This window comes from Bubalus kerabau, chromosome 22 (genome assembly GCF_029407905.1).
Source record: "Bubalus kerabau isolate K-KA32 ecotype Philippines breed swamp buffalo chromosome 22, PCC_UOA_SB_1v2, whole genome shotgun sequence".
Classification (NCBI taxonomy): domain Eukaryota; kingdom Metazoa; phylum Chordata; class Mammalia; order Artiodactyla; family Bovidae; genus Bubalus; species Bubalus kerabau.
In genome coordinates, this window is record NC_073645.1 from 18,144,667 (window position 1) to 18,168,488 (window position 23,822).

Below are 23,822 nucleotides of genomic sequence, written 5' to 3' on the forward strand. Positions count from 1 at the left end.
TAGATTGTGAAGTCCTACAGCACAAGAGGTGTCTGTTACTCTTCGTAAACACCTCACATCTTTCAATGCAGTGCCTTGCACAGAGCAGATCTACATAAACACTCGTTGAATAATTGCACTGAAATGGATTGGAATTATGGCTGGGAAAATGTCGTAATAATCCAATCTCTTTGAGATAATTCTTGGTGAATTCAGGTGATGAAGGGAAGAGGAAATCAGGATAGTGGCAGAGGAAGAAGGAAGAAAGGAAGGAAGGAGAAGTGGCGGGATCTGTCATTTCACTGGATGTGGGGGTGAGGGAGGAAGAGGGGGGAAAAGGATTCAAAGACTTTGGTCCAAGCTGATGGATTGAAAGCTTATAACCAAAAAAGGGAATATAGAAGTTCTCCTGCCCCTTAACCCACTCACCCTTATTTCGTTCTGAGCATGAAAGGAGGATTCCTCATGAATGTGAGTTTACAGGGTTCCTTGGAGATAGACAGATCTGGGGGAGTCACTCAAGAGAGTCCAGAATGAAAAATAGGAAAGGTACGCCCTTGTCCCACTGTAGACGAGCTTTGCTCTGATAAAGAGAAGGAGGAGAAATTTGAGCTGAATATATTTTTGGTTGGTACAAGTCGTAAGTGCTCTGTTTGATAGCAGGGTTGTTTGAACGACCTATTTCATAACTGCACATAGCTTTCCCAAATAAATGGTGTCTGTAGAATGTTCAGGTTAATGTATGAGCCCAGTGTTCACGAGTGTTTGTGCTTAGAGCGACCGAGACTTCTTTCTTAATAAGTCATCTTGGCATTTTGTCAACAAGTTAATTTGCTTTTCTAAGAAACTAGATTAATACTTCCTGTACTTTGTGCTATTCACAGATCTACAGTGCAGTGAGAAGGGGAGAAGCCACAGAACAGACAATTAGATCTCTTCTCCATTTCTTCGCCAAGCTCCCAGCCTCCGAGACAGCCCGTGAAAGGATCAGTGTCGGTCCGTACTTAAAGCAATGTGTCCGAGACACGGTGTGTGAGTATCGTGCCACCCTGCAAAGGACTTCCATATCTCAGTACATCACCGGCTCTCTCCTGGAAGCCACCACATCTTTAGGAGCAAGAAGCAGCCTCCTCAATTCTTTTGGGGGATCCACGGGACGAATGATGCTGAAAGGTACTGTCTGAAATTTCACTTTTAACTCTTCATCATTGAATGCAGAAAAGAATCTGAGTTAACATTTATGCATCTCCTCATGGAAAACTGAGTCCACTTATCAACAACTTTCAGAAAAGGTAGCTGCTTTAAAAGAATATAAAATGATAGTCCTTTACCAAAATCCCTTAAGGTATAAGCATTCTGAATAATGAACGCTAAGATTTTGAAGTTTCTTTTTCAAAAGAAGTAAATGACTAAATGCTTTGTTTAATTTTTTTAAGTTATCCTAATAGATGAGTTCTCCTAGTGGTGGTCTATGACAGATGTCAATTACTGTAAAAAAATAAAAATAAAAAAGCTCGTAAAAAAGTGTAGTCATGTAGTCACAGTGAAAACCAACTGTTTCACTCAGAACAGAGTGGAATAGAGTTCTCTTGCCTACACAGAATTAATAGGTTCATGTTGACTAGAGAAGCCAAAGGCCATCTTCCAGCAACTCCCATCTTAAAAGGCAAGATAGTCAGAAATCCTGCTAGGAAATGAAAACTAATGGAGAATGGGGTCTCTGCATCAGAACTTCCCAGCTACTTCCCACAAGTGGCAGGCAGGCGGGTCAGAAATGGCTGTGCACCGTGGAGATCTGTGCACTGCCCAGCTCTCACCACCCACTGGGCATCCTTCCCTGGCAGGAAGCTGCCAACCAGACAGGGACCATGCAGAGCTGCGTTCCACTGCTCAGGGGCTGCCAAGAACTCTCTCTGACATCCTGCCACTTCTCTCAAGGAGAGCCTCCATCGTCCCTCCACAGCAGGCCCCAGACCTGCGATTATCACACCAGTGGTCTTCCTCCTTGACCCTCAACCTCCCCACCCCGCCCCACCCCAGCACCCCTTGGGAAGACCCCAGAGGAGGTCCACACCTGTCTGTGTGCCATGTGGGTGCCATGCTGACTTGTTTTCTAGTGTCACCTTAACTTTCGTGGATTGGTTATAAATGATGAGTGAAGAAAAACACAAGATGGGGACCACTAACCCCAGAGACTAAAGAGGAGAAACTTGGATTCATATATGTTTCATTCATTCAGCATACGTTTTTTGAGCACCTGGGTGCTGGGTTGGGGGCAAAACATAGCCCTTACCCCTAGGGAAATTGTTGAGAAGACCCCCTGGAGGAAAGAAAGGCTACCCACTCCAGTATTCTGGCCTGAAGAATTCCATGGACTGTACGGTCCATGGGGTCGCAAAGAGTCGGATACAACTGAGTGTCTTTCGCTTTCACTTTTTCACCCATGGAACTTGTAGTCTCTAGGTAGTAAGGGTTTCCCCTATCCACAGGATTCAAGATTTCTCTATTCTGATGCAGCTCCTGGTAACTGCCAAGCTTGCATTCTGCATTAGTGATCTTCCTGGGAATTTGAGTTGAAATTGACATATAGAGTTGGCAGAGCTTCAGTGCTTGCGACTGTATGTAAGGAGCTTATCCTGTGTGTTAATCAGGCTTTTGTATCAGATACCCACCCTGTGCCAAGCAGTGTGTAGGCCTTATGGGAGATCCTAATAACATACAAGTCAGTTTTCTTGCTTTTAAGTTTTTATGATCCTAGTGAGGCAGCCAGATTTGCATGCACCAAGTATTCAAAGAACAGACTGCAGGGAGTTAAATGCCAAATAATGTGGAAGTGACTCTAAGAGTTCAAAGCGTTTGAAAGTAGAGTTAATGGTCCATGTGACAAATGGTTTGGCTGCAAAGGAACAAAGTCAATGAAAGTCACTTTGTTTCTTCTCTATTAATTGCAAAAGACATATCTCCAGGCTCCCCAAATGTTGTGTTTTGGTTCCCAGGCAGGCTGCCTCCAGTCTTACACAGACCTTTGGGGAGAAAAAAGGGGGCCATTAGTTAAGGTGTCTGTTGCCCTGATAGTAAGTAAGTTGATCTCCATTGCTCTTTGCACTTTCCTGCTCAGATCAGAACTCTGAGATCAGCATTCCCATCTCTGGGACTTGTTGGATCATCAGCTGATGAGTTATCATTGAATTGGGTTTTATGCAAGAGTTGGGAGTTTCTTTTAACTTTCTGTTTTGCAGCTCTTTAATGGTTTCTGATATCCGTCTGTTAGTAGTTTCTGCTGAATAATATAGTTAGCAGGTTGGCTTCAGCTCCAAGCTAATTTCTGTATCTCTACCTTGCTCTCTTGGAAATCTTTTTCAACTTCAGTGCTTTCTCCCATGGGGTTTTCAAAAGCTGTATGTGCTGTAGTGAAACATATGGTTCTTCAACATGCAGTGGAATATAATACATCTTAAAAAACCATACATGGCCGTTCAAAATCACGGAGTATTTAGAAAACCGATAGGTTCAGCATATTGAGTAGCTGGGTCTTGAGCTCTGTTGGCCTCGTACTCCAGCAGGGGAGTCTGGACATGCTCGGCTGCTATGCCGTGCTTGTCTGCTTGTTTTATTGGTCACTGTGTGTTCTGTGGCATCAAGCAGGCCAACAACTTTCAGCTCTGTGTCACTAATGAAAATCTATGGGAAGTGTGTGACACACTCAGTCTCCAGGTTATAAACGACTCATGTTCTAGAGTTCATTTCTCAGGAGCTGTGTGCAACTCAGAATGCTTTCCTGGAGAAGCAGTATTAAACATTGTGATTTGGTTCCAGACTTTAGTCCTCAAAAACCTCTTTAACCCACAACACAGTTGAAGTCTACACAGTTCCCATGGAATAGAGAGAAAAACACAATTATTAGAACACTGAGCATCAGCCTCCAAGAAAAAAGCATTACAAATGAGTTAAAAGGCATTTGTTGTTGAGGGGAACTCATTTTAATTAAGATGAGTAGAGTTAAAGTAAAACTTTCATGGAGATTTTGTAAAGAACTTTGGGCCATTTCAGAGATTTTAGATGTTGGCATCTATAGTTCTGTTATTATGGTTAATTATATTTTGAAACTCATATCTAATGTGAAAGATTCAGAAAATTATTATCCCAGTAACTTTCTTTTCTTTTAATGAGAGGCTTATAAATGGAATGAAGAAAGGAAGAGGGGGACAGGACAGAATTTGTAATTTTTTCACAGAGGGAAAAGGTAAGGAAGAGGGTCAAAAAGAATGACCTTTTCCATGAGAGAGATCACATTTAAAGTGGATTAAATCAAGTTGGAAAAGGTAGGGGAAAAAAAAAGGAGGAGGGCAAAAAACAAATGCTATATGATTCCTTTTGTGTGGGGTGCTTAGAATAGTCCAAAGCATCAGAGACAGAAAGTAAAACTGTGGTTGTAGGGGCTGGTGGAGGGAGGGTTTGGATGCGGAGTTACTGTTAATGGGTGCAGAGTTTCATTTTGCAAGATGAAGAATTCTGAGGATGGATCATGGTGATAATTGTGTATAAGTAAATTATGATAATTGTGTATTGAGTAAATATGAATTTACTCAATACAACTCAGCTGCATTAAAAATGGTTAAGAGGCTAAATTTTGTTATATATGTTTTTACACAAATGAACACACACTCACAAACCAAAGGATTTAAACAGGAGGAACACATTATGCAGGTCCTTAGTGCCAGGCCCATTAAGATGTTAGAAAGAATCAAGTTTGTGAAAAAGAAATGTGAAGACAGCTTTCCAGGTGACCTACAGATGCCCCAAGTCAACTTGTCTCCTGGAAGTGGTTATGAGTACAAAATGAGGGTTGGAGCTGCCTGTAGTAGGTGAGAATAGGAAGAGAAAATGTCCAACCAATTTCTTCATTACTCACAGGGCATTCCCAAGTTAGGACTTGATAGTGTCAGGGTTGATTGGCCAGAATGCTGCAGCTTTGCAGCATTACCACAGTCTACAAGATTCTTCTAACTCTCCAACACCTTCATCAGTTTGCACCCCTCCAGTGGTATGAGTAGCTCTGAAAAATCAGCCGACAGTCAGTTCATTCCTGGCTTTCTGCCTTCAGGACCAATGAGGATGGTCTGTCTGCTCAATGGAAAGTTTGCCAAATAATGAGAAACATTTTCTGATATGAAGCATCAATCAGCAAGGGTATACTATCTCAAAAAATGGAAAATGGAGAACTTACTCCATCCTATCTTCCACTAGTTGAGTACAGTCAAGATCTTTCCACTTCCCATTTAATTCCCCTTTTCCTCCTCCCCATTAACCTTTCTAGAATCCCAGGACCAACTCTGTAGAGCAGTGGCAGCCAAAAGAGTTCTTGACTTCAATAATCAGAAAGACGTTTTCTAAATCCATTGCCTACTTTTCTTTTTTTCCAATGTACTCCCTACTAAAAATTACAAAAGCAAGATTAAGTCAAAAGGGAGAGAAAGGAATGAGGTAATTGATAGTAATGGGAAGAAGGAAATGGCGACCCACTCCAGTACTCTTGCCTGGAAAATTCCATGGACTGAGGAGCCTGGTGGGCTACAGTCCGTGAGGTCTCAAAGAGTTGGACATGACTGAGCGACTTTACTTCACTTCACTTCAAAGCACTGAAATAGCAAAATTAAAAAAAAAAATAGTGATAAGGAAGAGGATTTTTCAATATAAGGTGGCTGTTTTCAAGTGTACATTTTGTATCAGCTTGTTCCTAAGTTTGTAAATCAAAGGATTAAATATTTACATGTAACTCGGACAAAGCATAGTCACATATTTAAATTATGTAGTAGGAAATGCTCATTTTTTAACCAGTTTGGGTGTTTATGTATAGAATAGTTATTAATAAATAAGTTATTCATCATAGATAGACTATAAATAGAATATTAATATGAAAAGAAAAGGTTTCCCTGGTGGCTCAGATAGTAAAAAATCTGCATGCAGGAGACCTGGGTTCCATCCCTGGGTCGGGAAGGTCCCCTGGAGGAGGGCATGGTAACCCACTCCAGTACTCTTGCTTGGTGAATTCCATGGACAGAGGAGCCTGGCGGGCTGTAGTCCATGGGGTCACAGAGTTGGACATGACTGAGCGACTTACACTTTCACTTTCACATGAAAAGAAAAAGTGCCCTGCAGATGTAACATTCTCATTTGAAAGTGGGGAATATTCTGTTTCTGATAGAAAGGTCTAATAATTTTCAACTTATTTTCTTCTACTGCAATAAGTATGTTCTATTTGTGTCTTTTTCTAAAGTGAATACCTTTGAGTATAAAAATAGGAAGACCTAATAGGAATATACACACACACACATTTGAACTATGTGATTGTACCTCATAAATAATTTAGTTTATGAAGGCTGTCTTGGTTGACTTCCTCATAATCAAAACAATTACCCTTTACATGCCTACCAGGCAAGGGAAGACGTCTCCATGGTTCTAATTCCAAGATGTAAGTGTATTTAAATCTGACTTACTAGTTTTGTGACCTTGAAATTATTTTCTTGATGTTAAAGTATGCTTTAATGCAACTTGGGTTATGTTTTTATACCCGTTAATCAACTGAGAAGTATTCATTCAGTGCCCATTATTGTCTAGGACAGTGTCACCTCGGAGAAGAATGGAAACATCACATCTGGAAGCCTTCAACTTGTAAGATAATATTTCTCACTCCAGTGAAAATGTAATAATAGGTTTCAGGTTTACTGAAGTAGCCCTTACTGCCACCCTAAAAAGATTCACAAAGTTCAAGGCTAGTCACTTGAAGGTGGGATCTGTAGCTCATGGGGCCAGGAAGCTTGGTGGGTGCAGGACGAAAGCCCTCTGCCTTGGGATACGTGTGGCCAGGCATGATCCAAGAGTGTGACTTCATGTCTAGATGGGACCTAAACCCGCACAGTATTTCTGATGAGTGTGACTCCAGACCCCTGCTTATAACAAGGGGGAACATCTCCAAGGCTCCAGGGCAGCACAAAGTCATCAACCTCAAATAATACCAGAGACATGATGCTTCTTGAGTCAAAACAATCAAGAGTATTTTGGGGGAGGAGGAGGGTCAAGCAGAGGAACTAACTTTTTAAGAAAACTTTTCCAAGCTGACATCCTTATTACTGTTATATCTGAAGTTGTAAACTGTCCCATCTGTAAAGAGAAAATTGGGCATACGGAAGGATTGGAATTAGAATCATAGTAATAGTTGTGAATATTTTTTTAGTTCTTGCTGGGTGCCAGGTATTACTCTGAATGCTTCACATGTTTGACTTCATTGAAAACCATTCAATGATCCAATGAGAGAGGTACTAGTTACTAATGAGGAAACTGAGGCCCAGAGATATGAAGAAACTTGCTTAAGAGTGCATGGGTAGTCTGTGATAACGTCTGTGCTTGAACTCAGGCAGCCTGTTGAGTCCTTATTGTGTTTCAGACAATGCACCAAGTCCTTTATCTGCATTATTTCATGTAGTCCTTTTGGGTTGACTTGTGTCCCTTGAAAGAGATACGTTGAAGTTCAAACCCCAGATCCTATGGTGGGACTTTATTTGGCAGTAATATCTTTGTAGATGCAATCGTGTTAAGATGAGGTTGTTTTCTGTTACAATGGGCCCTAAACCCAGTGAATGGTTTTCCTTATCAGAAGAAGAAACAGGCAGACAGACCATGTTGGGATGAACACCATGTGATACGAGAGGCAGAGATCAGAGTGATGCATGGGAACCAAGGAATGCCAAGGACTGCCAGCCAGCAGCAGCCACTAGAAAGAGACAGGAGAAAATTCTTACCAGAGTATAAGAGGGAGCATGGCCCTGCCAACACCTTGCTTTTAGACCTCTAGCCTCTAGAACTGAAAACAAAGTCCTGTTGTTTTAAACCATCCAGTGGTGGTATTTTGTTAGGGCAGTACTAGGAAACGACGACAGTCATTTTTTTGGAGATCCTGTAAGGAAGAAATTGTTAGTGCTAGGACACTAAAGCTCACAGAGGTTAAAGGACTTGCCCAAGGTCACGCAACTAGTCAGTGTGTGTAGCCAACTCAGATCAAGCTTCTCCAGGGCCTGTGGTCACAGCTATGATGTAGACATGTTTGCAGCTCTCCGATGGCACTGTCCATTTCTGCTTTGTTTTAATTGATTATGGGTTTTTCTGGTCTCAGTCTCTAATATTCATCCTCCTCCCCCATGAGCCTCTTGCCTGACACAGGACCAGGCACAGAACAGACAGTCCATAAACTTTCATGGATTCCAGCGGCAGATGTGTTCACAGAATCAAGAAACAGGTGATCATTGCTGTTTATCACATTTAATTGAATGAGATAATTTTAGAACCAAAGAAAAAAGCACTAATTTTCACTGTAGGCTGCACTAACATATCAGGCTCATACCAAATGAAAATGCAGATACATTCAGTAAGTTTCCAAGCTGGTACAAAAGTTATTTTCATTGTCTCAGAAGGTACTATCAGCACAAGGTCCTGGAATGGTTACAGAGCTATCTCCAGGGCCTTCCTTGCTCCCTGTCTGAATTCTTCTCCCTTCTTCCTCAGACACCTCTTGCCTCTGGGGGTCCAGAGCCCCCTTAACTGTATCAGCCCATTTACTCCTCACTTACTACCCCATAAAAACACAATCTCCTTTTCTTTCTGTAGTGGATCCTTCTTATTACTGTTATATCTGAAGTTGTAAACTGTCCCATCTGTAAATGTCCTTTGAGTCGGTAATGCCATCCAACCATCTCATCCCCGTATTTGAACTGATCATAAAAATACCAAGTCCTAGTTCCAGAAACTCAGAGTGGGCCATGTTTCAGAAAACCATTTGCAAGATAGTTATTTGAAACTCTGTACCCAAAAAAACAACTAGATTCCAATCCTTTCCTCCAAAGCTTGCTTATTGCATATGACACTGAACTCATAACTATTTTAAATCAAGAAGTCTTAAAATATGATTTTTCAATGTCAGTAAGTAAATGTTCCCCCCAAACAACCTGGAATAAGAAATCATTGCATTGATCTTGAAAAAGGAAGGTTTAGAGAAGGAGAAAGAGCAGTTGGATAACCTTGGGGGAGTTAAGAAATACATTTAAATTGAAATATAAAGAGAGAAGATGAAGAATAGTATTTAAATCAATTAAAAATAAACAAATTTAAAAAAAGAAAGCACAGGAAGAATAGTATTTAAAGCTGAAACAATACAGTTATCAACAGAAAAATAAAACTAAAAAGATGTAATTTGCAATGATGGGGAGAATAGGCCAAATTTCTCATCTTCCACTGAGATGATTAAATACACTATTCTTGAAAGGGAAGGGAATATATATATTTTTTAATGAGATGCACATCTTTTCTTTTCATCCTTAAGTTGTGCTTTTATTATTGATTTGTTTTTGGCCGGGTTGGGTCTTTGTTGCTGCAGGTTTCTCTAGTCGTGGAGTTACTACAGCTGCAGCGCATGCCCGGGCTTCTCACTGCGGTGATTTCTTTTGTTGTGGAGCACGGACTCTAGGGCATCTGGGCTTCAGTCGTTCGACTGCATGAATCTTAGTTGCCCTGAGGCATGTGGAACCTTAGTTCTCAGACCAGGTGTGGAACCCATGTCGCCTGCATTGGCAGGTAGATTTTTAAGCACTGGACCATCAGGGAAATCCCCAAAATCTTTTTTACAGTTAAAAAATAACTGTCAAAGAATAGGCACAGAATCATGCAAAAATGGTTGCCTCCAAGAGAGGCCTTTTACTTGTCACCTCCTGCGCATTTATACTGTTTGAATGTTGATGTTCTTGTCCATACTACGTAACTAATGGTTAAAAAGAGGCATTTGGAGCCTGTGTGCAAACTGATGGATTCAAGCCCCTTGTTTCCAATGATACTGTTTTCTGCAGCCATTTGGGGCTCACATTCAGATGAGAAGCGGGACAGAGGCTTTGTTAAAGTAAGTGGGGAGAAGGGCTTAGAATGAATAAGAAAGTATTACTGGGACTGTCTTTGTCCTGTTAATTGCTTCATGGTTAAAAGAAGTTGATTGGGAACATCATTCTATCTTGGGCTTGAGTCTCGATTTCAACACTATGCCATCTTGAATAGGTGACTTTACTTTCTAGGCTTTAGTGCCTGCCACCGTAAATCAGAAATAAAAGTGACAACTTCACAGAGGTGTTCTGAGGACTAAATGAGATAATGTGTATAAAGAACTGAGCAAAGTATCTGGCATCTCTGTTGAGTAAATGTTAGGTTGATGATGTAATGCTGAGGATGATGAGGGTAGCAATGATGATTGCTGCCACCCTCACCAGCCCCTTGAAATGCCAGCCTTCCACTCTTCTTAATTCAGGTGCTCTGCTCTTAGCTCAGTTTTAGGTGCACACAAACCTCCAGGTTTCCCTGGCTCTGGACTCAGGGAAGTAGTATCTTACAGGACACTTGAGAGCTTGTTTGGAGGTTCTAGCAGGGGAGCACAGCTACTCATATACTCTTGACTGAAGACCGGTCCTCCTCTATCGGGGATGGTCGTCCTCTTTGACCGAGAGTGCAGCTTCAGGAGGGATGCACATGGAGCGGTGAGGGAAGAAGGGGATACCCGCCTGGCCAGCCAGATCAGCCGAATCAACCCTGGCGATCAATGGGGTGACAGATGTTGCAACCAGATCGCCCTCACATCCTTACAGGACACTTGAAAGGAGGTATCTAGAGGCTAGAGTCTGCCCCTTTGTAAGGTTTTCCTTAGGATTCATGCATCAGATCATTCATTAATTCATTTAACAAACAGTTGTTGAGCATCTTCTATGTGACAAGCACTGTGCTAGGCCCTGAGGATAAAACAGTGAATAAGACAAAGTCTTAACTTTCAAGGAAGTTACCTGATAGTTCAGGAGATGCAAATATCCCTGCAATGTTCAGATGGTAATAAATGTTATAGTTGAGATAAAAACAGGATATAGGGGCTCAGAGGGTCCCTGTACCAACTTGAGTGAAGTCTGAGGTTTCTAAAATCACTTAAGAGCCTGGAGAAATGCGAACACCTTATGTAACTAAGGAAAACAAGCTCTCACCTCTATTACGATGCTTCTGTTGTTTTAGTTCCGTTTTTTGCTGGTATCATCTCTGTTCCCTCCAGAATAGAAAAGGTGCTAAGCGTTTATTCCTGGGATTGGGTACCATGTCTACTAAGATTGGTATAAAATTTAGTGTTCAAGTTAGAGTTCGTACATTTTTATGAAGATGCATTACTCTTTACAATAAAATTAAATGTTTCAATACATGTAACTAATCCTTTTGAGTGTTTTTAAATTGTTTACCTTTTTAAAGGACAAAAACCTCACTTAAATGAGCTAGGAAAATTCTTGTCCATGGGAACATTTATAGAACATAGTGGAATATACTTATAATTTGTTTATAATAACATGTGGGTCAGTAGCAAATATTTAAGAGGAAAAAAGAGAAGATCTCAGTGCAGTCTGAGTCATTATTTAAACTTCTGTCGGAATTGAGTCTTAAAACCAAGAAATTACTAGTACAGTTAAAGTTGTAAGTGGACATTTTAAGAATGTTTGGTTTTCAATGAACTAAACTCTAACAGAAGATTTTGCCATCTTCTGGAAAGTATAAAATGTTTTGCCAGCTGGAAATATGTACATATTTGGCATTTTAAGCCTTTTTACTCTCTATTTCATTGTAATAAGAAATGATTCTATGATGGCCTGAACAAATGGTTTCTTCAGCCCCTCTGAGGCTCTCCTTGTGAATTTTACATTCACCAGAAACACCTTTGCTAACAGTCGTGGGTATTTTACCCCGATTCATACCCAGAATCACTCAACTTTTGCATTAGTAACTAGCAGACTCGTCTAAAATCCATTTCAAACAGATATTTTTGTGAATGATCTGGAAACATGGAGGGAAACTGAGAGTATAAAAAGTTGCAGAGACTCTGGCCATGCACAGGATCTGAGCTTATGGACTACCAAGTCTAGAACTAAAACCTTTAACTGGGCTTAAAGGGGCAAAACCTGCGTTTGGTCTCCAAGTCTCTCTGATCCCCAACCCAAGTTCTTAACCAGCAGGAAATCCTACAGTTTTAACTCCCACTCACATTTCACCCTGTACTGACCTTGTGTGTGTGTGTGTGTGTGTGCATGCGCGTGTACATACATAAACATAACATAGAACCCCCAATTTGATTGCAAGTCCATCCAGACTACAAAATTGATCTCTTCTTTGTGTACCTGCTGTCTCCTTGCCCTGTACTCCTCCGTGGACTTCTAAGACATCTCCAGCATTCTTTATTATGGGAACCTGTAGGGGTGGGTGGAAGGATCTTCCCATCTACGGCTGAGTAGTCATAACACAGAATCAACCAAATGGGAGAGGATATCTCAGAAAATATTTGTTGAGTGAAAAAATAAGTAAATGAATACATACATACAATTCAAGATAACATACAATTCCCCAAACTAAAACCAGGAAAGAAATTTGAAGCCATCTGGTTTGAACCTGTGAGCATCACCATCCAGAGTTAACTTATCAGCAATGACTATTTTTCAAGCATCATTTATAAAAGTCACTTGGGCTGGTCCTCATCCTGCTCAAACTGTGACTGGAGGTACAGGGCACAAGTCAGACCGTCTGAGAGCCATACAAGGAATATTAAGCCTCTGATCTTCCTTGGCCTCTGAGTGAGAGCATCCTGCCCTGGCCCATATTGAGGCAGACCGCATGGATTGACTTCTCTCTGGTCTGTTTCTATCTCTGTCTGTGCGTCCTCGTACCCCTGAGCCAGTTGACAAGTGCACTCGAGGGTCTTATCTCTGCAAAGTGGACCTACGCTGTTGTTGAGAAAAGAGAAAAGGGGAAAAGGAGTGACCCCAGTCTCTGCATTAGCCCTGCTTTGAAGGGTCTGGAGTCTCTTTCCTGAGCAAAGAGATGAAGGCACCTGCATTCCACAGCCCTCACATTGAGAGAGGAGTCTATATTCCCTCTCCGTATTTGGGGGAATGCCCTCTTCTCAGTGATCATCATACTCCCACACATGCCAAGGACAGGCCACTGGTGGTGGAAATTCATTTATCTTGCAAATATTATTAAATACCGTTACTGCCAGCTATCAGGAGTAGAACAGACATTGTACCCACCCACATGGAACTTAAAGCCCACTAGGGAATCAAGTAATTACAAAAATAAATGACAAGTTGTGGCCATGATGCATGCTACCAGGGAAAAGGCCATGTGTATGTGACCCTCTAAAAGGGGGATTTGACCCAAGCAGAGAAGGCTTCCATGTAAGGCTAAAGGCTCTCCTTAGTTATCTAAGGGAAGGGGAGCAAGAAGAATGTTCTAGACAGAAGTAATCATTTGCCAAGGCCCCATGGCAGCCAGGAGTATGGCAAGTTTGAAGTTTGAGTGGACAGTTGAGATCTGGAGGGTTCCCTCTCAAGAAAGTCTGGAGAACTCAGAATGACAAAGGCTAGCAGGTATTGGGTGCTCACGGTGAGCCAGACACTCTGACAAGGTTTTTTTTTTTCTTAATCTAATTTAAAACTCATATTTTTACATGAGAAGAAGCTAAGCCACAGAAAAGTAAAGCAAGCTGCCAGATAGTACAGACTCTAGTTAAGAGCCCCTGTCTGTATCCTTGGGAGCCATGGAAAACCAAGTTTCAAACAGAAGAAGGGACACAATAGGATTTCTCTTTCAAAAGGATGATTCAGACAAAAATCAGCTTGAGATGACTCCAGCCCTCTTTATACCCAGATAAAAATGTTAGCATTTAAAACTACCGAGGATATTGAATAAGAGAAAAAAGGGTACTCTGAAAGAAAGCTACAGCTCAGATGAGCCTTAGTACTCTGTGGTTGTTCTGAGGAAGCAGGCAAAGGACAAATAACCTAGTAACCCAGCTCTCTCTACTTCCTGGGAACTGTATTCCAAGAAGTTTAGAAGAAAGGTTTGTGGTGTGGACTAGAAAGGAAGATTGATGACACCCCACCCACCACCCCCCCGCAGGCCCAGGGGGACTGTTAACACTCCTCCACCCCAGGCCAGACTCACTGAGTACTGAGTCATAGTAGTGTCTTGCTTTAACCAAGGAAGCAAAAACTCCCTGGCGGGCCAAATCCAGGCCATGTGGCTTTTTCCTTGACAGCTTCAATGTTTTTTTAAATTAGGAAATTTTGCATTAAAATGTAGAGTTCTATCTTTTCTGGCACCCCTGGGCCCCCATTCTCCCCTGGCCCCTTGCGCTGGCCCTGATCCATACACCTGCCTCCAAGCAAGATGCACCAGCTCAGCTCACCCTCCCATACCTACCCACCCCAACCCCACCGCTGGGTTGTCTGCCTCCCAGCTCCAGTCTCATTTTCTCACCTGCCTGGCCCTGCAGACAACTTTTGTGTGCCCTGGGTGGTATGCCAGGGAGAATTTCAGTTCTTGGGTTTAGGAGGCTGGGCTGGAAGCAAGTATGTCTTCTGTAAACCAGTTTCTGCTTGGAAGTTGGGGAGAGGGGTCTCATTCAAGCAAGGGGTCTCAGGCAAGAAAAACATGTGAGATAAAGTAAAGGGTGAGAATGAGGAAGTGATTCTCAGCCAAGATCTCATGGGGGGAATACAAGGAGGCATAAGGCTAAGTTGGTAGATGTGGTTACAATTTGGAGAAAACAAGGGAAAATTTTGGACCTAAAGCATTAGAAAGCCATCACAGGCTCTTAAAGCAGGTTGAATTTTAGGAAGGAAAGACCAACAAAGGTCAAGGGTCTGGAGGTAGGACACCCTCGGAAGGAGGGAGAGTCATAATCACAAACCTGCATGGATATTCCCGGATCAGGAATACTGTGCTCAAAATCAAGGGCCAGAAGCCAGTGTGAACACATGTAGTTTATGTTGGCCCAGGGCAGTGCTTACAGGAAAAAAGATTGGTCTTGAAAATTTAACATCACAGGGAGAAAAATGAAAAGGTAATACAAACTACAGTTGGTTAAGAATGGAGGCATTTTTACTATGACACAGCAGCGTTGTGAAAATCCCCACACTTGTGCCAAGGGATATATGCTGCTAAACTTCTCTCGGAGTTTGGGCTTTTGACTGGTCTTGACGCAGACTGCTCAGCCCGAGGGGCTGGGAGCAGGGCCTTGTTGGGCTTCCATAAAGCATAGATCTTGCCCAAATGTGGAAAACCTTTAGGGACATGAAAACCATTAGGGATCTGTAGCCCTGACTTGAACCAAGCAGAATAAACAAACCCCTGCCCAAATTGGAACTCACTGGATGCCTTTCAGAGTTATCCAAGGGGAAAGGCTGGAGGCCTCAAGGGTCTTCAAGTGGGTTAATGTCCTATTTCACTGCTTCACTCCAGTCTAATTTAACTGCGTGCTCTTCAGTCTTTGCCCTTTTTTGAAGTGTCTCAGCACCTCAGTTGCAAACCCAGAAATAGACTGTGTTCTGAACCTAAAACATATACAGTACTCCCCTTTTTTTCCTGCTAATGGGATGTTAAAGTCCGAATAAGATCTTCTGGAAGTGTGTTACATATTCAGGGACTGGGTTGGAAAAGTTCCAGAGAGCATTCACATTTTCCATAGACAGGGTCTTGCTAAGTTCCCAACCTTGATTTCTATTTTCAATATCCTTTGTCACTCTTTCCAGTCTCATTGTTTAGTTTTCTGTATGCATAACATAGTGTAATTGTGTCTGTCTCCCCATAACAGCTAAGTGGCATGTTTTCCTTTTAATTCCATTTTTTTTTTAATGGGGAGGCAGATGCATAGAGAACTGTGAACATTCATTCATTCACTGAATAGTCAACTTGATGCCTAACAGTTGGACACTCAGATGCTGTTTGGAGACAGTGGAAGGGGTAGATTGAAGAAGAATTAACACTACTCCTGTCTCTCTGATGTTCACAGTCTAGTAAAAGATGGAGATGGACATAGGGGTAGGAAACCAAGACTCAGAGCAGCTAAGGACCAAGCCTTAGATGGGCATGAATCCAAAGGTCACAGAAGCCTGATTTGGACTAACCTCAACCTAGACTTGCAGCTTCCCTGGTGGCTCAGATGGTAAAGAATCTTCCTGCAATGTGGGAGATCTGGGTTCAATCCTTGGTTTGGGAAGATCCCCTGGAGGAGGGCATGGCAACTCACTCCAGTATTCTTGCCTAGAGAATCCCCTTGGACAGAGGAGCCTGAGGGGCTACAGTGCATGGGGTTGCAAAGAGTCGGACACGACTGAGCGACTAAGCGCAGCACAGCACAACCTAGACTTGAGCTCTAGCCCTGTCTCTAGTCCACCTCTAGGAAACGAAGTGTAACACACTGTGAAAACGTTTGCTGAGCGCTAGCCATGGCTTTGTCCTAGACAGGGAAAACAGTGAAAAGAAAGCATGTTCTTCAGCTCCAGGAGTCAGTGATTTAGTTGATAGAAAGACTGACGTTGAATATGTGGTTACACCATACCGTGACACATATGAAACAAAGATTAGTGATTAAAAGTGTGCACTTTGGTAACAGACAGACCTAAATCCCAGATCCACATCAGACAAGCTTTGTGACCTGGGGTTAATTTGCTCCAGGCAAATTCTGTTCCTAAGTTTCATCATGTTTTCTATAAAATGGGGACAATGTAGATACTTGCCTCACAAAATTATAATGGGATAAAATCAATGAACTTAATGATTATAAAGCATACTGTCCAAAACAAACAACAGAAAAAGGTGTGTGTAGAGCAAACAAGACATTCCAGAAATAGTAAGAACAAAGGCTTAGATCAGAATGGCTCTTAGAAGGGTTCAGGTTTGGGTCTAGCAAGGGGTCAGGTTTGGCAGAAGGGAGAGAGCGTGAAGGGGACTGTGGAAATGGGGCAGGGTAGTGTGCCCTCGTCTGGAGGCTGCCTGGAGCCGCAGGTGGACTCTGGGGGTCAGTGCAAACCTCAGGAAACAGAGCTTTTCACAGCTCTTGACCTCAGAGCTCCTTTCTCCCATCCACACCCACCCTTCTCACAATTCCAGGCCACATCAGCCACCAACAGCAACTCACCTGCCTGGAAGTTCTCTCTCTTCTTCCTGGCTATTAATAATTCAGGTGGATAATGCACATATAAATTTCCTTTTCTCTTTTTCTGCCTCAGACATGAGAAATTGGAATTTTTTGTGCAAACTCTTTCTCTTAGAAGAACAGGATAGAAGGAAATGAAGGAAGTAAAAGAGATAGAAGAAGGGAAAGGGAGGGAAATGCCTAGAGACAGGATGGACATACAGGTGCATGATAACAGACGTGTTCAGCAACGAACAGACTTACTATCCCATTTATCAAAAATAAGTCACGCAAATCAGTCTTGCCAATGGATTCCATTGGAAGGACTTTCTGTTCTTCTTTTCTTCCCTGCTGCTGTCTGAATGTCTGGACTTAGAGAAATTACACTAGCTATTTGAGGAAGAGTTTGCTTGCTGACATGGATGCCACATCCCTTCCAGAACCTTCTGATCTCTCCACAGTACGGGGAGCAGGGAGCCCAGGTCTTAGATTCCTTTGGCCCTGGACTTTGTCACTGTCCCTTGTGTTTATCAGTCTCTCCATCTGTTCATTCAGTGACACTAACCTTTCTGCAGGCACTCTGCCAGGAGTTGGAGATAGCAACATAAGCTATAGGAGGTCCAAACAACAGTACTGCTGCTGCTAGGTTGCTTCAGTCGTGTCCAACTCTGTGCGACCCCATAGACGGCAGCCCACCAGGCTCCCCCGCCCCTGGGATTCTCTAAGCAAGAACACTGGAGTGGGTTGCCATTTCCTTCTCCAATGCATGAAAGTGAAAAGTGAAAGTGAAGTCGCTAAGTCGTGTCCCACTCTTCGCAACCCCATGGACTGCAGCCTACCAGGATCCTCCGTCCATGGGATTTTCCAGGCAAGAGTACTGGAGTGGGGTGCCATTGCCTTCTCCGAAACAACAGTACTACAGACTCTGAAAACAGCACTGAAAAAGGACCAGGGCTACGCAGAGCACCTTTGTATCAATTTACAGTGCCCAAAGGTGACTGCTTAGTGCTTAACTTGGACCTGAATTCTTGTGATTTTTCTTAAAAAAAAAAAAAAAAAATCATTTCTGTACCTTTATTACTTTGGACTTAAAAGCAAAAAGCCTGCATTGCTTTAAAAATATTGTTTTTAATATTGTATTAAGATCTTAATATTTTAAGATCAAAATATTGATCTTTTCTACTCATCAATTTAGTACAAGTTAATGAAGAACCATGTACTTATAAAGGGACCTGTAGTAGAACAAAATAGCTTTAATTTAGGCTTCTGTGTTAAAGATCAATTTTTGAGGTACAGTTTCAAAGAGTCATTTTAGGGGGACCTCATATTTGATTAATCAATCTCTCTGAGCCTTAGTTTTCTGTATCCACAAAGTGGAAATAATAGGCTTAGTCTATAAATCAAAGGAATGTAGAGGCATTCAATTTTTTTACTCTAAGCCATTATACATATGTAAACTGCTGCTATTACTGTTGCAAGTAATTGTGATGATAAGTAATGACTATAGTTGAGGTCCTGCCTGTGGGTTTGTGAAACCAGTGGGCTTATTCTCTGCTGTATCTGGATGCTTCTTTTCCTGTGATCACTGCACTTGTAAAGAAACTCCATCAAAGCAGTGCTTGTCAATTAGTAATTGCATATGAGTCTCCTGGGGACTTTGTTGAAATGCAAATTTCAACAAATTTGAATTTGTTAGGATTTGTTAGACCTAGTAAATTTGGATTTACTAAGTCTGGGTAAGGACTGAGATTCTGAATTTTTCAGTGATTCCTAAATGATGCACTTGCTGATGGCCAAGACCCTCATGTTGAGTAGCAAGACTCTAGATTACCTCTGGAAGCCTCTTCAAAGGACCTTTCTGTATCTCATGGCTTCTGTGTCACCCACTTTTGCCTAAGGAGCCCGAACTCCTCTTCTGAGGTTCAGGAGTTTCCACTCCAGCCTGTGCCTGGTCTTGGAGTAGGAAGCCCGCCTGCTGCACACAGAACAAGAGCCCTGTCCTGCTGTGGCACCCTTTGGTTGCTGCCACACATAGGAGGCAGCTTATTTTTTTAAAAAATATTTTCCTGTATGTTTGTTCCACTTTTCCTTGAGCTCTAATCCTTAGTTCTGAAGGCATCTTCAAAGTTTGTTATGGTCAGTTCACCAGCCCATTTGAATTTATCTTTGATTCCTGAGGCACTGGTCTGAGCCAATCAAGTCCATGGAAAATGGACTTCTAAACCCAAATGCACTTGCCCAGTTTCTAAGAGCTACATACAACTCAGCCAGTGTGAGTAATAGAAACAATAATAACTATCATTTATTGAATCAGAAACGACATACCATAAACTATTCTAAGTGCTTCAGCAAAATCAACCCTCTTGCAACTCTAAGTATGGTCCCGGAAACAGCAGAAATCTTAGACCCCACCTGGGACCTAATGAATGAGAATCTGCATTATTTTATCAATACAATTCCTAGGTAAAAATCCTGGCTTCAGTTCTAGCTATACTACTCAATAATTGTACAAAAATCTTTTTTCCTTTGCCCTCTATCTTCATTCCCTTGGTCTCATTCAATTTCAAGGTGTCCTTGGAAAGATCCCAAGTCTTTTTCATTGACAAAGATTGTTTGAACATTCTCTTTGGTGCCCAGGATTGGCGGTCAACAACTGTAAGACTCAGAGCGGCCAGAGAGGATTCTTCCTTTAGAGAGAGCGAGAGTCAGCCAGTTGGGTCCCTTCAGTTGAAGAGCTTATAGAGTAATTAGATATGATCCCCCCAGCTGTTAGTAAATAGAATCTGCTTGTATTATTTATATTTATATCTGTAACTATAGATAAAAAGGAAGTCACCCTGAAAGAAATAACAGACCAGTGAATAATTGGTCCTTCAACAGAATGAAAAGTCACATGTCTTATGTGTATTAATGATCTGTTCCCTCCCTTTGCCAACTCTTATGTGCTTATAAACAAGTAAATAATAACACACTCCTAGGGTATATGACCACCTCCCCAGAGTTTATGTGGAAATATTCAGATCTTCTGTGAATGGCCCAACCACTATGCTAAGTGTTTTATGTACATCTCATGTGATTTCCAAAGCAACCTTATAAGGTAGGCTCATGATTCCCATTTCAAAGATAAGAAAACTGAGACTTAAGGACCATAAATTTGTGCCCCTACTTAAGAAGAGCTTGAGAAGGGGGAGGATAGCTGGTGGCTTCACCCTCTATTGTCCTGAGCTATTCCCTTCTGGCTCGCAACTCGCCTGTCCCAGTCCACAAACTCAAACCTCTGTCATTAGGCTAAGTGGGTGTCTCTGTTTTAAAAGGCACTTCGAGAGCCTCATGATGATCCCACCCCCATCCAACTTTAGAGGTATGCCAGTGTTTGTCCCAACCACAGATGATATTTCACTTCTAAGGAGTTGAAGAAAACTGATTTTCCCCATCTTTTTGTCTCTTTAGTGGTGGTTTGTACACCTTCCAGCTGGGAGTTCGCAGGAAGCTGAGCAGATGGCCTGTTCCACTCAAAGAGATTAATTACAGGATTAAGCAACTAAAGGGTGGCTGAATGCGATTTGAACTTGGTTCCATCCCATTTCAGAGCCCAGGCACCTACCTGATCACTCTCCTGAATTGCATATGCAGCCCAGGGCTCCTTCTTTACCACTTTCTTATCACATGCCTCTGGTGGGAGACATGAGAATGAAGGTGCCCAAGGTACCCAGGCATGAAGCCCTGGATTGCACAGTCATAGCTGGCAGCAGTCTGGCTCAGGATCACAGATACCAGAGGCTGGACATGTATTCATGTCCAGGAACGGGCACCAGCACTTCTTTTGTCTCTGCTGCTCCTAGAGGGGATGACAGCAGTCATTCCAGGTCTTATGACTGTTCTATACCAGATCAAAGAGGAGCTGGCCTCAGGAAGAAAGCGTGAGGTCCCTCTTAAACATCTTGAAGTCTGTATGTGTTTTCTTTACACATTTTATTGAACTGGCTCCCTTCTCCTGCGTCCCACTGCCGTCATGGACATCATGTCACAGAATCAAATGGCCTTGCTAACCCCCTAGACTTTGGCCTAAGAAAGGTCCTGTGAAGATTCTTCTCAACATCCCATAGTAGAAGACAGTCAACAGGTTGATGCAGACGTCCATGCAGGTAGATTGAGAGAAAGCAATGAAAATGGGATGGAAGCGACTAATTCTGGAAATAACTAGTAGATGCAAACTCAGCCCAGGAGGTGGAGGAGTGACAAATGTCCCCAAGAATTTGGACCAGAGGAAGTGAAGGTGACACCCTAAATAGAAGTTCAACTTGCATAACTTGACTCTAAGATGCTGGTTGTTCAAGTAGACCCTCCCAATAGAAGCATCAGGATTGGAGCTAAGTGAGAGGTCAGAACTGGAATTACACATTTACAAAGTCATCTGCTTAGCTGTGATGGTTGCATCTTGAGATGAACATTTCTAGGAAATAGAGAGGTAAGAGAACTGAGACTGTAGAGTTCAGGTTCAGGAGCTACAAGAAGACTCAGAAATCAGTGTCATTTCTGGAGAGTAAAGAGGAAAGCCAGGATCGTGTAGTGTCCTGAGCCCGGACACAGGGAAGGTCCACGGTGTTAGGCTTGGACTTGTAGATTACCAGGCTCCCGCTCCATGACATTTGCATGGTAATTTTAATGCACCAAATCATAATTTCCTCCAATCTATCACTAGCCACTTTGGCAATGCTATTTTTCCCCCTCTTAAAGTTGGCTTTGACTTTGACAGTAAAGATCTTCTACTCAAATAATATTGCATAATTAAATACAAAATAGTTTCTATACAGTCGTGTCTACTACTAGATAAGGTACATCCCACAGGCTGAATTCGCGTGGTAAGTACTTACTGAGGATTTGAGTTGAAATAACATTTGGTCAACAAGTGACACACTGTGAACCCTTATGCCTTCAGGTTTTGGTCCCATTTTAGTTGAAAAGGGGAAATGAACAGTTTTGTGTTTGTGCATAACTTTAGCTGTGGTACCCAGAGTACAAGAAATGGGGAAGAGAATGAACTTTGAAGTCAAATGAGTCTGAGTCAAATTCCTGGCATCACTACTTACTACCTGTGAGTATTTAGGCAAGTTACTTAACCTTTGGCGTTTCCTCAGCTGTAAAATGACATATTTAATCATACTTGGGGGCTTCCCTGGTGGCTCAGACAGCAAAGTATCTGCTTGCAATGCAGGCGACCCAGGTTTGATCCTGGGTCAGGAAGATCCCCTGGAGAAGGGAATGGCAACCCACTCGAGTATTCTTGCCTGGAGAACTCCATGGACAGAGGAGCCTGGTGGGCTACTGTCCATGGGGGTTGCAAAGAGTTGGACATGACTGATTGACTAACACTTAATCATACTTAGACCAGAGTCATTGGTAGGACTAAAGGAGATACTTAAATAAAATGTTACAAAAAGTAATGCTGTCAGTACAATTAGTACTGCCTCTTATGGGCAAAAATAAATAAATAAATTCCAAGTCAACGTGTGTTTTTCTTATTAAGTGACTTTGAGCTACCCAAAGTCTAGTACAGGTCAGTTCTGAAATAATATGTTTTAAATCAGAAATAACATGCACCAGTTTTCTTTTAAGTCATAGAGCTATTTTAATTGATACTCATATCATCATGGGTTGAAAATGTGATTATGATAACAACAATTTTCAACATGCATTTTTAAAATATATATTTCCTTTCTTTAAAACAAACATAATTTTTAAAAATACCAGAGTGTTTGTGGTTTGAAACCATGGTTACAGTCACGTCCCAGTTTGCCATCTGTTCTTGTCCAATGTACAGGTCCAAGTTAAGGTCAGAGCTGCAGATAAACAATAAATGTCTGCTGGTCTCATACAAGGCTTTTCTCGGTCAGGCTGTACTTAAATATGCGATATATTAATATAAAATAAATATGCAGTTAAACATATGAAAATTAAAGTAATGCACCATATTAATAGAATAATGGATAACAACCACATGATCATCTCAAAAGATGCAGAAAAATCATTTGACAAAATCCAATACCCTTTTACAATAAAAACATTTAACCAAATAAGAATAGAAGGGAGCTTCTCTAACCTGATAAAGTGCATCTGTGGAAAACCCACAGCTAATATAATGTGTTTAGTGGAAGACTGAGAATTTTTCACCCAAGATCAGGAACCAGACAAAGATATCTCTTCTCACCCCTTCTGTTCCACATTTATTGGAGGGTCTTGCTAGGGCAATTAGATAAGAAAAAGAAACAAAAGGTATTCCAACTGGAAACAAAGAAGTAAAACAATCTCTGTTATCAGATAACCTGATTTCATATATAGAAAATCCTAAGGAATCCACTAAACTCCTATTAAACTAATAAGTGAATCCAGCAGGCTTGCAAGACAGAAGCTCAGTCATATTTCTGCACACTAGCCATGAACAATTTGATAGTGAAGTTACAAAAACTGTTTCATTTACAGCAGAATCAAAAATAATAAAATACTTAGGAATAAATTTAACAGAAGAAATTCAAAACTTGTGCACTCAAAACTACAAAGCATTATTGAAAGAATTTTAAAAGACTTCAATAAGTAGAAAGACATCCTGTGGTCATGAATTTAAAACTAATATTGTTAAGCTGGTCATACTCCCCAAAGTAATCTACTGATTCAGTGCAGTCCAAATTCCACCTGCTGTTTTTGGTGAATTAACAAGCTGATTCTAAAATTCACATGGACTTTCAGGGTCCCAAAATAGCCAAAATAACTTTTTAAAATAAAAATGAAAAGTGAAAAAAATTGGAAGACTCACACA

The 23,822-nt window shown here is 41.6% G+C and overlaps 1 protein-coding gene across 2 annotated transcripts in view; it reads left to right on the forward strand.

Moving 5' to 3' along the window:
• The window catches only part of PLCE1 (phospholipase C epsilon 1), a 369,385-nt gene that overhangs the window by 176,228 nt on the left and 169,335 nt on the right, over positions 1–23,822 (forward strand). For both annotated transcript variants that reach the window (XM_055561030.1, XM_055561031.1), the window contains exon 3: positions 864–1,152. In XM_055561030.1, the coding sequence (XP_055417005.1) occupies positions 864–1,152 (289 nt within the window). The remainder of the gene's footprint in view (positions 1–863; positions 1,153–23,822) is intronic.